The sequence below is a fragment of the Rhinoraja longicauda genome, chromosome 21 (assembly GCF_053455715.1).
Source record: "Rhinoraja longicauda isolate Sanriku21f chromosome 21, sRhiLon1.1, whole genome shotgun sequence".
NCBI classification, from domain to species: Eukaryota; Metazoa; Chordata; class Chondrichthyes; order Rajiformes; family Arhynchobatidae; genus Rhinoraja; species Rhinoraja longicauda.
In genome coordinates, this window is record NC_135973.1 from 14,402,898 (window position 1) to 14,417,078 (window position 14,181).

A 14,181-nucleotide genomic window follows, 5' to 3' on the forward strand; every position below is an offset into this window, starting at 1 on the left:
GTAGTAAGTATATAATTAGTGGCAAATAAAATCTAGCATATTAAATACGTTGAATTGTAGAATGATGGGATAAAACCTGAAACAACAACAAAGTGTTGGAAACACTCAGCCGATTAGGCAGCATCTGTGGAAAGAAAAACAGTTAATGCTTCAGGTCAACAATACTTTGTCAGAATTAAATGAAGTGCTGTTCAAAGTTGGTGTGCATTTACAGGTTATTGTGTATTGGACGATTTAATGACTCACCTCACCAACTCGAATAATGAACGCACACTTAACATTGACTGAGAAGGAAAAGAGAAACTTGCATGCTAAGATATTGGAGGATTTCTATTATAGACAGTCCAGCAAAAGCAGACGGGTAATCTTCGTAATATTTTACAGTACTTGCAGTACTTATGTATGCAATGTAAATCATTTAAAGCAAAAAAAAGCAAAGAGGAATTTTAAGGTAAGAAGGTATGTGAGGAAGAGGAAGTTAGGTGCTTTGCAGAAGAAACAATGGCACAACAGCGTTAGAGTTGCTGCCTTACAGCGCTTGCTGCACCGGACACCCGGGTTCGATCACGACCACAGAGTTTGTACGTTCTCCCCATGACCGCTTGGGTTTCTCCCGAGATCTTCGGTTTCCTTCCACACTCCAAAGACATGCAGGTTTGTAGGTTAATTGGCTTGGGTTGGTGTACTTGGTATAAGTGTAAATTGTCCCTTGTGTGTGTAGGATAGTGTTAGAGTGCGGGGATCGCTGGTTGGTGCGGACTTGATGGGCCGAAGGGCCTGTTTCCGCGCTGTATCTCTAAACTAAACTAAAAATGGAATTGGTTGCATAACTAATTCCTCTGTATGCCAATTATTGATTTCATGAAAACATGGGACTTAATATTAAGCGTTGTGCAGTAATGTAAAATCATTTCGAGCACTTCATTCTCAGATAAGTGGAGAGGAATTTGCATAGTACCATATTAAAAGGTAACTTGTATTAACTTGCTTATGCATGTCATATTGTTGTTAACCCTTGATTAATATATGGGGTATTTTGAGTTTATTTTTATGGATTTGTCTCAGTATCCAAGTGCAGATTACTATTATAAGGGATTTTCAGAAAAAACTCTGCACTCTAATTCAAATATCAAGTACATACCAGATATTTGTTGTTTATTTATTGGGATCTAGACGTTGCTGGCAAAGCCAACATGTTTTGCACTTGAGAAGGTGATGGATGACTGCCATCTTGATCCTTTGACCAGAAATTCAACATTGTTAATTACATAAACACCGTGGTGACAAGATAAGGTCAGAACTTGTGTTTCCTGCAGTGGGTGACATACAGTTATTGGATTAATAATAACCATAAGGTCTTTCCATCTGTAAGGCACAAATCAGGAGCATAATTAAATAGTTTCCACTAGCCTGGCTTAGTGCAGTGCCAATGGTTTTCAAAAATCCTGACAACATCCATGGTGATCGGTAACCCATCAACCACCCTAAACATTCATTCCCTCGACCTTGCTCCGTTTACTAAGCAGCTTTTGCTCAGGCTTGGTTGGCAGCACCACTCAAACCTGTGGCCTGTACCCCAAGGAGGACCAGGAGGGCAGAGTGGGTTAGCATATGATGAGCGTTTGACAGCACTGTGCCTCGACTAGCTGGAGTTTAGAAGGTCGAGGGGGGACCTCATTGAAACTTACAGAATAATGAAAGGCATATTTAGAGTGGATGTGGAAAGGATGTTTCCACTGGTGGGAGAGTCTAGGACCAGAGGTCATAAACTCAGAATTAAAGGGCACACTTTTAGAAAGGAGGTGAGGAGGAACTTCTTTAGTCAGAGGGTAGCTAATCTGTGGAACTCATTGCCACAGAGGGCTGTGGAGGTCAAGTCAGTGGATATTTTTAAGGCAGAGATAGACAAATTCTTGATTAGAACGGGTGTCAAGAGTTATGGGGAGAAGGCAGGAAAATTGAATTAGGAGGCAGAGATCAGCCATGATCGAATGGCGGTGGACCTGATGGGCCGAATGGCCTAATTCTACTCCTATAACTTGTGAACATGACAGGGCAGCAGGCACATGGGAATACCAACACGTTCACCTTTCCCTCTGCGTCATGCAGCATCTTTAATCAGAAATATCACAGCTATTTTTTCAGTGTGGCTTTGTTTAAATCCTGAAATGCACTACCCCATTGCATTGTACGAGTATCTACATCATATAGACTGATTGTTCAAGAAGATGGCTCCATCTTACCATCTCTTGCCCAGAGTAGGGGAATCAAATACTAGAGGACATTAGGTTTAAGGTGAGGGAGGAAAGATTTAATAGAAACCCGAGGTGTAACATTTTCACACAAAGGGTGATGGGTGAATGGAACGATCGGCCGGAGGAGGTGGTTCAGGCAGGTACTATCGCAATGTTTAAGGAACATTTGGACAGGTACATGGATAGGACAGTATGGAGCGATATGGGCCAAATGCAGGCAGGTGGGACTAGTGTAGGTGGGACAGTTTGGTCGCTATGGGCAGGTTGGGCCGAAGAGTCTGTTTCCACGCTGAATGATTCTATGACTGTATGACGCAATGTCTCTATCACAAGAGAAATTAGAGATAGGCATAAAAACATATCTTGTTGACAATGCTCACATCCTGAAAATGAATTTAAAAGGATGTTGCCTGACTTGCTGAAATTTTCCATCAATTTTTGTTCTTATTTCAGATTCCTATAATCTCTACTTTTTTGATCTTCAGTAATTCCATATTAATTTGTGTATGTCACATTTTGACATCTGAGGAAGTATGCATTTGTGATAGTGAAAATGCACTGGAGGTTCACCACATTTATTTTTGGGTTGATGGGTTTGCCATTTCACACATTAAGCAGAATGGATTTATATGCTCTTGTTAAAAGAAAAAAAAATGTGATAAAAAATAAATAATTAAAATTCGTACAGGGCAGAGTTAGTTTTTCCTTTCAATGGGGTGTCTAACATAATCAAGAACCATCTACACCCTGGTCATTCGCTCTTCTCCCCTCTGTCATTGACAGGAGATACAAAAGTTTGAAAGCATGTACTACCAGATTCAGGAACAGCTTCTTTCTTGCAGTTATCAGACTACTAAACAGTCTTTCCACAAGCTAAGTTGTAGTCCTGATCTTCCAGCCAACCCCATCGTGGACCTTGCACTTTTTTATCTGCACTTTCTCTAACAGTATCACTATAATGCCATAAAGCAGTGTTTTGCGTACTTGTATTTTTCTCTTTGCATTACCTATTGTACTGTGTATGGCTTGTTGTACTGGATAGCATGCAAACAAAGCTTTTCATTGTATCTCTGTCCATGTGGCAATATTAAACAATACAATTCAATACAATAAAACCAGAGATCTCTATCCTGAAATGATTTGCCCATTCATGGTAGAAATGTAGAGAAATTCCTTCACATGGGATTAGTGATTCTGTGGAATTTTCGACTCAATGGAATATGGAGGCTCAGTTGCTGAATACATTTGAGGAAGTGGACCATAAATTTTAGATATTGAGTAATGTGGAATTAGTAGAGGAAAGTGCACTGAGGTAAAATGAGCAATCGTGATCTTATTGAATCACCCACACTGGCTTCTATTTCCGATGATCTCTTAGCCTTTCCAAGCCCTGACCCCCCTGGTGATCTGTGAATGTGTTTCAGGAGTGCCTTATTGACCAATGCCAAAATATCAAAGCCATGTGCTATTATTGGTCATTGAATTAGTGATGCACAGTCTCTGCCCCAAATTGCTGTATTGTTATATTTTAAATGTTGTTGATCTTAACTAAATTGAAACATTTGAGTACCTCACAAAAAAAAAGGATGTAGAACTGATGAAGTTATTTCAGAGGATCTTGCACCTGAGGCATTCATGAGTTAGGAATTCAGATACTGATCCAAGTTTAGTTTTAGTGGTCTTTTCCTCTGGGTTCCTTCCAGGAATATTTTCAACGTGGCTTCTGTCGGTATGTACCAATTAGGTGTTTTTTGTTCAAAACAAAACGGGCTAGTAATTCAGTCGAGAACAGAATCTGCTTATTTATGCTTCAAAGATTTTCTTTTGTGCAACTTCCTTTAGTAACGACTTCAATAAGTTTAATTGTTCAGTTGTTTGTACAATGACATCACTGCCAGGCAAAAATAAAATATTTTTTTCCCACCTACGGTCGTTTGATATCATTTGAGATCGTAGATTAGCAACTGAATCCATATGTAAAGTTCTGATCAAGACGCCTGCTGCATACAATTTACTTTCGCTGTTATAATCCAGTAATTTTGTTTTCCGTTCCCTCTCCATCCCAGCTTCCAAACCTGAACATTCAGTCTCAATTTTAATCTAGACCGGTCAGGGTGAATAATTGACCTGTTCTCTGCACAGCCCTGGTTAAATTGGCACAAAAGTTGAGGGAGTTTTCAAATTGTTTTTAAATGTTTAACCGTTTGCCCTTTTCAGGATACTCACTGCCAAAAACAGACTGACATTCGATGCACTTATTATGGGTAAGGGCAAAAGGTTAAAGCTATTTAGGATGCCTCGTAATTATTACAGGCCTCAATGCCCTTGTTAAAAAAAATTGTTAAAATAATCGCCTTGTGAGCTGGAATGGTTCACAGAACGTCATTAAATGAAGTATGCAAGCAGATTAAAATGTGTTTCTGCAAGAAAATTTTAAAAATTGCATTCTTTAAAGCATGTAACGAAAGATTATCATTAGACAAAGAAAAATAATTTACAAATTTGACAGCTGTTTTCAGTTGGTGCCAAACCTAAATATTCTGAAGCAGTCGTAGGGGAGGAAATAAGCTGGAATGGTGGTAAATGAAACCACTTGTCTGGTTTCTGCATTCTCTTTGTTGTGGTTGCAGTTCTCCAAAGTGGGCTTCTAAACTTGTAATTACACTCTCCATATTCCTCGGAAGGAAAAAGAAATGCAGAGGAAGCATTCTCCTTCAGGGTATTTGATTATAGAGACGGAAGGAAGGGTCTTGCTGAAGCACTCCAGGCCACTCGTAATTGGAGAAATATTACCTTGCGGTGTAAATGCTTTTTTATAAACAAGAGCCATAGTCAATCCCTATAAACCTGCCAAAGCAAAGTAATTACTGAGTATTTTCACAAGGTCCGTGATATGGAGGTCTGACAAGTTGGTCCGTGACTTAGTAAAACCAAGGAACGGATAATTTCATGAATCAACATTAATTTCATCCTGTCTTTGCAAATGTTTAATTGACTGCTGTTCAGCAGGGTTTGCTTGCATTTTGAATAGAACTTGGTTGTGATATTTGGTTATTTTGTTGTCGTATGAGGTTATATCATTTCCTCTTGGAATTGCTAAGAATTTTACTTTTAATGCAAGTATTTTTTAATAGGAAATTTCAGGTTTTGGAGATGTGCGATACCTCCTTAAGAGTTTTATTATTATCAGTGCTTTATTTGTCTAACACATGGTAATGGATGATACAGATCAGATTAGACAATGTGACAATCATAGTCATAAACCAAAGTGAATTTAGTCATTGTAGTTTACTGAGAGAACAGATCAGCAAGTAAGAGCTGTGGTTCACATGAAATGAACAAATGTTGAAAGTTTACTCGGATCGGAGGGACATATTTATTTAGACCAATATTCTCTCTTTCTTTCTTAAGTTTTCATCGATGCCACAAAGATCAAAGAATCATTGAAAGATTTTTAACACAGAAAGAAACCTAAACTAAACTAAACTAGTTAAAAAAAGATTGACCCAATCTAATTCCACCTTCTGGCCCTGTGCTCAGAACCCTGCGCATCATGGGTTTTCAGCTGCACATCTAAGTACTTTTAAAATGTGCCTAAGGTTTCTGCTTGTATCACTTTTTTCAAGTGGAGAGTTCCCGACCACTGCACTCTGTTCCCTTTACCAATTACTTTAATGTTACTTTAAAACATTCTTTTGGTTTTTGCCTCTGCCATTTTTTTCCTTTTAATTGCCTGGGATATATTTCATCTGGGCCTGACAATTTATCCAGTTTAAAAAATATTTCCCCTTTTACCATATTTATCCTATCCATACCCATCTTCTTTAACAAAAATATTCACATCATTCCTCTTTTTTTGAAGGCAGCTGCAAACTATTTGTTAAGAACTTTACCCATATTCTCTGCCTCCACATAGGATTCCTTATTTACTCTAACAAACCCTACTCTTTCCCTAGTTACCTTCAATCTTTTTATGTATTTATAAAATACCTCTGAATTTTCTTTGATTTTATTGCCAGTATTTCTTCATACATCTGCTTTTCTAATTTCCCTATTTTATTTCTAGACCCTTTTATATTCTTTTAGATTTTCTGCTAGACCAAGTTCCTGTTATCTCTCACAAGGTTCCTTTCTTGTCTCATGCTACCTGTGATGTAGGTTGTGGTCTGGGGGCTCTAGATTTGTCAGGAACATTATTACCCTGAACTCTTGAATCACCTTGAACATCTCCTATTGTTCTATGACGTGTACATTATTCAAGTAGAAGTTTTCACACATTCAATCACTTTTCTCATTCCAATTGGACTAAAGCAGTTCTCTCTGTAACGAAATCAGCCTCAACACAATTTTGAATAATCTCTTCCATTTTAACATTGTCCTTTTCCAAAATTATTCCAAATATAACTGAATTATGATCAGACGTGAAAGTGCTTCCACTATACTTCTTCCACCTACCCAACCTCATTCCCTAAAACTAAATAAACAATTTGTGCTCTCCAAGCTGGGCTGGTGAGTTTTAGCAGTAAAATGTCTGTGAACTTATTTTAAGATTTCTGAATCCTTTTCAGACTGACTGCATGCAAGATAATATTGGGATTTAAAATCCCCCTCTATCATTGCCTAGTATTTTTGCATTTGCCTGAAATTCGCCAACTCATTTATTCTTCTGAGGCCCTTGAAATGTGGATATTCAACGTTCACTCAAAACAATGTGCTTGTTCCTTCAATTCAACCCATTTTGTTTCATCTGATGATCCTTCTAACATATCGTTCTGTACCATAATTGTGATTGTTTCTTTAATATTGGCACAACTTTATTTGTTTTTAAATTCTCCTTCCCTTAATAAAAATGCTGCAAACTGGACCAGTTGGCTGTTAGTCCTGCCCGTTTAGCTGTGCTTCAGTAAAATGCTAAATGTCTCCAACTGTCAAAGTACCTTCAGCTCTTACGTTCTTGGCTAAACCTGTGGATATCTATCTTTAAACAACAGCATTCTCCTATTTTGTGCAATTTCTAACCATTATTTATGCTGCAAACCACATACTCTCTCTAATTTCCACGTTCCATTTCCATTTCCACTTTTGAATCGTTGCCCAATTATCTATTTCCCTACCAACTGGGTTAAATCTCCCTGATAGCGTTACAAGGACATTGGGTCTCGGCCCTTTTGGGTGGAACCCATTGGAATGTATAGGTCCCACTTTCCCCAGATCAGACCCAATACTCGAGAAGGCCTGACACTTTTCTCCTGAACCATCTTTACAGCCACATATTCATCTGCATCACATTATTGTGAAGCCTCGCAGCCGTGGGGCCTCGGAAGCGGTGAAGCGGCGATGAAGCCTCGGCGGCGGCGGTGAACCTCGCGGGCTGACCCGCGATTGGCAGTTGGTGAAAGTGTGGGGGGACCACCATGAGGGAGGGGGAAGAACAACAATGGAGGACCCGGCTTGGGGGGACTGCCATGAGGGAGGGGGAAGAACAATGGGGATGGAGGGGGGTAAGAGGGGAGGACAATAGACAATGGAGGAGCTGGCGGGGGGGGAGAACAAAGGAGGAGCCGGCCTACTTTGTAACTTTGTCAGCGCCGTAAGTGGCCATTCCATTCCACATTATTATTTTTTAATCAATGGTTTGTGACTCTGGTAGTAACCCAGAGACGACTGCTTTAGAGGTTCTGCTGCTTAATCTTTTTCCAAATTCCCTAAAATTTGTCCCTTCACTGTCTACTTTGTTGGGCACTTATATAGCCTATAATCTCTGTGTATTGCACTCTCCACTTCTCGAATATCAATCAAAGGCCAGTGATATTCCTGACACTAGGGAAGCAACATACTGGAATTGTGCTTGTGAAAGCAGAATGCTTGCCTACCCTCTTCAAGATTCAAGAGTGTTTTATTATCAAATGTCCCAGATAGGACAATGAAACTCTTGCAGTAGCACTACAGAATATGTGAACATAGTACACTGTAAACAATATAATAAACGAGTCAGTGTGTGTTTCTATACACATACTCCCAAATACACATATGTATAGATCATATATATATATATATATATACATACATACACACGCACACATACGTACACACAAAAAGCAAACAATTCCTGACCTCCTTTCTCCCTCTTTATACAACTAGGTATAGAATTTTGACTTTGCCAGGGGACTCCCTTACTGCTCCATCAATAACCCCATCAGAACAGAATACCAATTAGAAAAACAGGATGCCATCAGAAGTCTCCTGAGGTAGCTGCTCCTTTAAAAAAAATTCCTGTCTAACTGTCACCTTGTCCCCCTCTGCCTGCACTCTGTTGATTTGCAAGCTGACCACCAACTGAAGCATGTTAGTCTCAGAAAAAAACAACCTTGCCAGTGGACCGTAGTGACATCAGCTGTTGCTCAGGCTCCAAAACTGGTAACTAGAACTCCTTCAGCCGACGACATTTTCTCCATCTGTGATTGTCCAGACGTGGATAGAGATCTGGAGTTTCCACCTGTCCGTTGGTCCAAGGTGACCTGTTGTTCCTCTATTCATAAGATGAATTTAGCAGAATCAAAGTTGAAGGACATTGCCTCGTTCCCCTTCTTACCAAAATCCCCCGTTTTGTGCTCGATATGAAAAGTTTGTAATTTGCTGGCAAAGCCTCCTGTTTTTATACTAACTAACGTTCCAAAGACCTGAGTCATTCCTGGTGGCAGCAATTATATGATAACTAGTTCTAGCAAGCCACCCGACTAAGCAGCAACTGGAGCTGCCACTAGCAAGCTGCACACTTCCTATTTCTACTAATGCTGTGAAAGAAATTATAATCTGAAAGTTAAGTTACGCACCAAGTGCAAGAATTAACTAAATTATTGAGAGCGATCAAATTGTAAAATCTTTAACATTCCTCCACTCACCAGAATACCCAGCTTCTTACTCTTTTTTTATTATCAAAAATTGTACTCAATTATTTAAAAACAATATTTACAATACAATAAAACAAAACAGAACCCACCAGCAGAATACAATACAAACAAATATACCAAATGAAACTATTATACAATTATATTACAATCCCCATCCAGGATACATCCAATCCCCCCGCGGTGCCCAGCGGTCCCGGAAACCCTCCAGGGTGCTCGTGGACAGCACGTAGTCCCTCTCCAACACCACCCGGGCGCGGACGTAACCCCGGAAAAGGGGTAGGCAGCTGGCTCGGGCAGAGCCCTCTTCCGCCTGGCGCCGTGAGTCGCGGATGGCCAGCTTGGCCAGGCCCAGGAGCAACCCAACAAGGACATCTTCGGCCCTGCCCTCTCTCCTACGCACAGGGTGTCCAAAGATGAGGATGGTGGGTGAGACGTGCAGCCAAAAGGCAAGGAGCAGCCCCTTTAGATATTGAAACAGGGGCTGCAACCTCACACACTCCATATACACGTGGTACACAGACTCTTCCAGCCCGCAAAAGTGGCAGGCGGCTGGCGAGTCTGTGAAAGCTTCTTACTCTTTAGGAATAGTATTTGTGGAATGTTCCTGTTCTAGGCATCCAAAGTGTTAACACCAGAGCAATCAAGTGCATAAAAGTTTAGTCAAAGATGCTGTTAAATTGGATAATATTGTATAAAATAAAACTGGAGCAAAGGCCAAAGTGACATAAGAGTAGAATAGAGAGCAATAAGTCTAAAATATTTAGTGGGTGCCGAAAAACCACAAAACTACCAGAAGAGCACACATTTTACAACAAAAAAAAAGTGTCAGTTATTTTTTTGAATTAGTGACTCAATTCATTGAGTTATTGAAGCTGAGAAAATGAATGAATAGTGGGCACGGTATCATGGCATGGCAGGATGTACAGTTGAGTAGAGAAGCCTCTTACAACAGTAAGTAAATTGAGCGTTATTATAATAATGAATAAATTTCTACTTGTACACTGTGTTGTTACAGTTTAGAATTGATTGCGATCACGTGCCATTCGACCTGCACTTGGTTTAGTCTTTATACCCTCAATAAATCTACCATGCATCCAGCAGGGCCTACATTTAAATGGAAATAGTACTTAAAGAATAGCAACGGCATGCAATTATCCATATTTCATAGGAATGTGCTATATTTGCAGCTTGACAGTTCCAGAAAGCAGACAGTAGAATTATATTAAAGCTGTGTTCTGCAATTTTCATTGCTGTATTTGAATGCCTGAAAATGAGTATTTGTTTTTGAATAAGTAAAAGAAGATATTAAGTGTGTAGGAAGGAACTGCAGATGCTGGTTTAAACCGAAGATAGACACAGAAAGCTGGAGTAACTCAGCGGGACAGGCAGCGTCTTTGGAGAGAAGGAATGCGTGACGTTTCGGGTCGAGACCCTTCATCAGACAAGATATTAAGTTGATTATTGTAAAGATATGCTTGTGCCACAGACAGCTTGCTATCACTCACCTTTACTTGTGCAGCAGACCAGGTGTACCTCACCTGAATTTGTGGGAATCCAGGATTTAGTTCTGACCTCTGGTGCTGTGTGCGTCGAGCTTGAACATTCTCTCCATGGAGTTGGTGTTAGCTTTGGTTTATTATTGAAGCCTGTACCCATATTTTGCAGTGGAATAACTGTTTTGCATGCTATCCAGGCAGATAATATCAGACATGAGTACAACAGGTGGTGCAAAAGAGAAAATAAACAGTGCAGAATATATAGTGTTACACCTATAAAGGAAGTGCAGATAAAAGAAGTGCAAAGGCCGTAATGCGATAGATTGGAAGATCGGAAATACATCCTTAACATAAGGGAGGTCCATTCAACATTCTGATGACAGCAAAGAAGAAGCTGTTCTTGAATCTGTGGTTATTGCTTTCTACCTTCACGGTCTTTTGCTCGCAAGGACAGGAGAGAAGAGGGAGAGATGAGATTACAGTTTCTGGTTTACAAAAAAAGGCACAAAGTGCTGGAATAACACAGTGGATCAGGCAATATCTCTGGAAAACATGGATAGGTGATGTTTTGGGTCGGGACCATTCTTCACACTCGACACAAGGAACTGCAGATGTTGAAATTAATTCTCTGCATTCTCCCTTACATACGTATTTAACATGTATGTGTTTTTATTCCCACAACACCTGGGGCAGATACAATTTCTTTTTTTTAAATGGTGCACTTTTCACTTCATGAACTGGCTTGACTTGGGTGCTTTGGACTTGTAGGTTCAAAGATATTAATTACTTCTCATTCTCAATGAAAACCTTTACTACTTACCCTTTGCAGAATTGGATCATAGGCAAGTGATTAAATTGGATCTGTTCGACTAAGTAGTGTTGGAGAGTGAGGTTGTGGAGAAAGAAATTGGCATTACTCCTAGACATTTTGCATGGGGAATTATGCCCTGTGTCATCCAAATAGCATAGGAAACTGTATTTTATTAACCATAATATTGCAGTTGCTGGAGATCTGCAACAGAAAATTAGAAAAAATCAGTAGGTCAGGCAATATCTGTGGAGAGAGAAACAGTTAGTGTCTCAGGGCAGTGTTCTGGGGGAAGAACTGGGAGAAGTCGGAAATTAAATGTTTAAGATGCATAAAAAACAGATGGAGTGGGGGTGTATACCAAGGTCCCTTTCTTCCTCAATATTCTTTGGGATCCTACGATTTATTGCAGCCTTCCTATTATATAGCATGTGCATCCTCCCAAAGATTTTTCTACATCATTGTGGACTTTTGACTTTGTCTCTGGAACTGTTATTCTACACTTTGCCTTTCCCAGTGTATTTGAGATTGGCTTGATTGTATTTTTATGCATTGTATTAGCTAATTTGATTGGATAGCATGCTTTCACTGTATCTTGGTGTAAATTCTAATAGTAAAGTCCAGATTTATCTTGTGTGAAATGTTAGTCATGGTAGCATTGAACACACAATTGGTGGATTGTCATGTAACCTCATCTGGTCCACTAACATCTTCCAGGTAAAGAATCTGATACTCTTATCTGGTCTACTTGCAATTCCAGGTCTCATCAATTATAGATAGACAGCAAATATCGTCGTTGTTAGCCGACCCACAACAAATAAGTAAATAAATCGGTGTATTGCAGCAAGTTCTGAAGTTTGCTAATAATTGAAAGCTGGATGGGAAAGTAAACTATAAAAAGATGCAAAGAGTCTGAAGATCAAATGTGCTGTCAAGTGAAAAACTGCAGGTGCAGGAAATCTGAGATAAAAGCAGACAATGCTGGAAATACTCAACTGATCAGACAGCACCCGTGGAGCGAATCAGAATTAATATTTCAGCTCAATGGCCTTGTATCAGAACGCTGGCATCAAACACACAACCACCAACAACTTAACTTGTAGCTATCTTGTAGCTCTTGCCCCTTACCTGGTCCTGCAGTGCCAGACTTAAGGTTGCATTCAGCCATCCACTGTCATCTCATCCCAATCATTGTGATTCCAGTTAATGTTTTAGCAAGCGATGGCCGACACTGGCAATGCGTTGTTAATTGACTGTCACCATTTTCATTTTGAATTTAAACACAAAATGCTGAAGTAACTCCGCGGGTCAGGTTGCATCTCTGTAGGAAAGGAATAGATGACGTTTCGGGTCGATACCCTTCTTTAGGCTGAGAGTCAGGGGAGAGGGAAACAAGAGGTATAAAAGGGAAAAAAACAAAGCAGAACCAGCACCGAAGACTCAAGAAAGGCGGAGCCCACAATGGCCCATAACAATGGCCGTGGAAGAGGGGATAACGAAGGGATACAAGCAGGGATACAAGATACTAGCAAGAAAAACTAGAGGGGGGTGGGGGGGGGGGAGGTGCGGGCAGAGAGGGAATGCAACGGTTACTCGAAATTAGAGGAATCAATATTCATACTGCTGGGTTGTAAGCTGCCCAATTGAAATATGAGGAGCTGTTCCTCTAATTTGCATGTGGTCTCACTCTGACAGTGGAGGAGGCCCAGAACAAAAAGGTCAGAATGGAAATGGGAAGGGGAGTTAAGATGTTTGGCAAACAGGAGAATGCGTAGGATTTGGTGGACTGAACGTAGGTATTCAGCGAAGCGATCGCCAGTCAAGCCTTTTGATGTTATTTAATGACCTTTAAATCCAATCTTCGATGAAGAGAAATATATGTTACACTGTTTGATTAATTTGTTCTAAATATTATTGTCTCTTTTTGTCTTTCAGGTACTCCTTTGGTAAGTAGATTACATTTTAAATATTTTGAAAATTATGGGTGCTAATATAGTGAAAACTATGGTTGAATTAATTTGAATTACATTATGTATATGACATATCAATGGCAAATGATGAATAAATGCATGTGAATTATTCTTATTTGATGTAAAAGTCCTGCATTTAATGCAATTAATTGTAAAGAAAAGCCACTGTCCCTGTGAACAAACGACAGTGCAGTGCACTTGGGAGATCAATAGAGAAGAGATAGCTGGCTGCTGCAGGTGATCTGATCTTTTGTGATGTAAATTTTGGTTTTCTATGATACATGGTTATATCTCTATGGTCATATACACCTTCATGCGGACAATGCACGTCATTGTTCGCACGAAGCTCATGGAGTAAACAGTGTACATGGTAATATTAGACACAACACCAAATACAATGACAAGTGCAAAGCAGCAAAATGGTGTGCAGATTGCTCTACAATCTGAGTTCCTACAATAAAAAACTAAAGTAGAATAATGGAATGACCCAATGAGGTAGAATTAAGAGTAAGAGTATGTGGCAGCACCTCTGGAAACGGGGTGCGAATGAGGTGGTTGGTTCATGAATCTGATAGCAATGATACACAGATGTTCTTAATCTGGACATCTGCGCTTTCAAGTTCCTACATCTTTTCCCAGAAAGTTGGAGAAAGAAAAGGAAATGGCAAGAACGTCAGGCATCTTTGACAATACTTTCAGCCTTCCTGATGCGACGTGCTGTGAAGATGGACTGAATGGAAG

The 14,181-nt window shown here is 39.9% G+C and overlaps 1 protein-coding gene across 1 annotated transcript in view; it reads left to right on the plus strand.

Moving 5' to 3' along the window:
- The window catches only part of lmf1 (lipase maturation factor 1), a 457,201-nt gene that overhangs the window by 30,829 nt on the left and 412,191 nt on the right, over nucleotides 1-14,181 (plus strand). Inside the window, exon 3 of the mRNA XM_078418495.1 lies at nucleotides 13,406-13,416. Within this exon, the coding sequence (XP_078274621.1) occupies nucleotides 13,406-13,416 (11 nt within the window). The remainder of the gene's footprint in view (nucleotides 1-13,405; nucleotides 13,417-14,181) is intronic.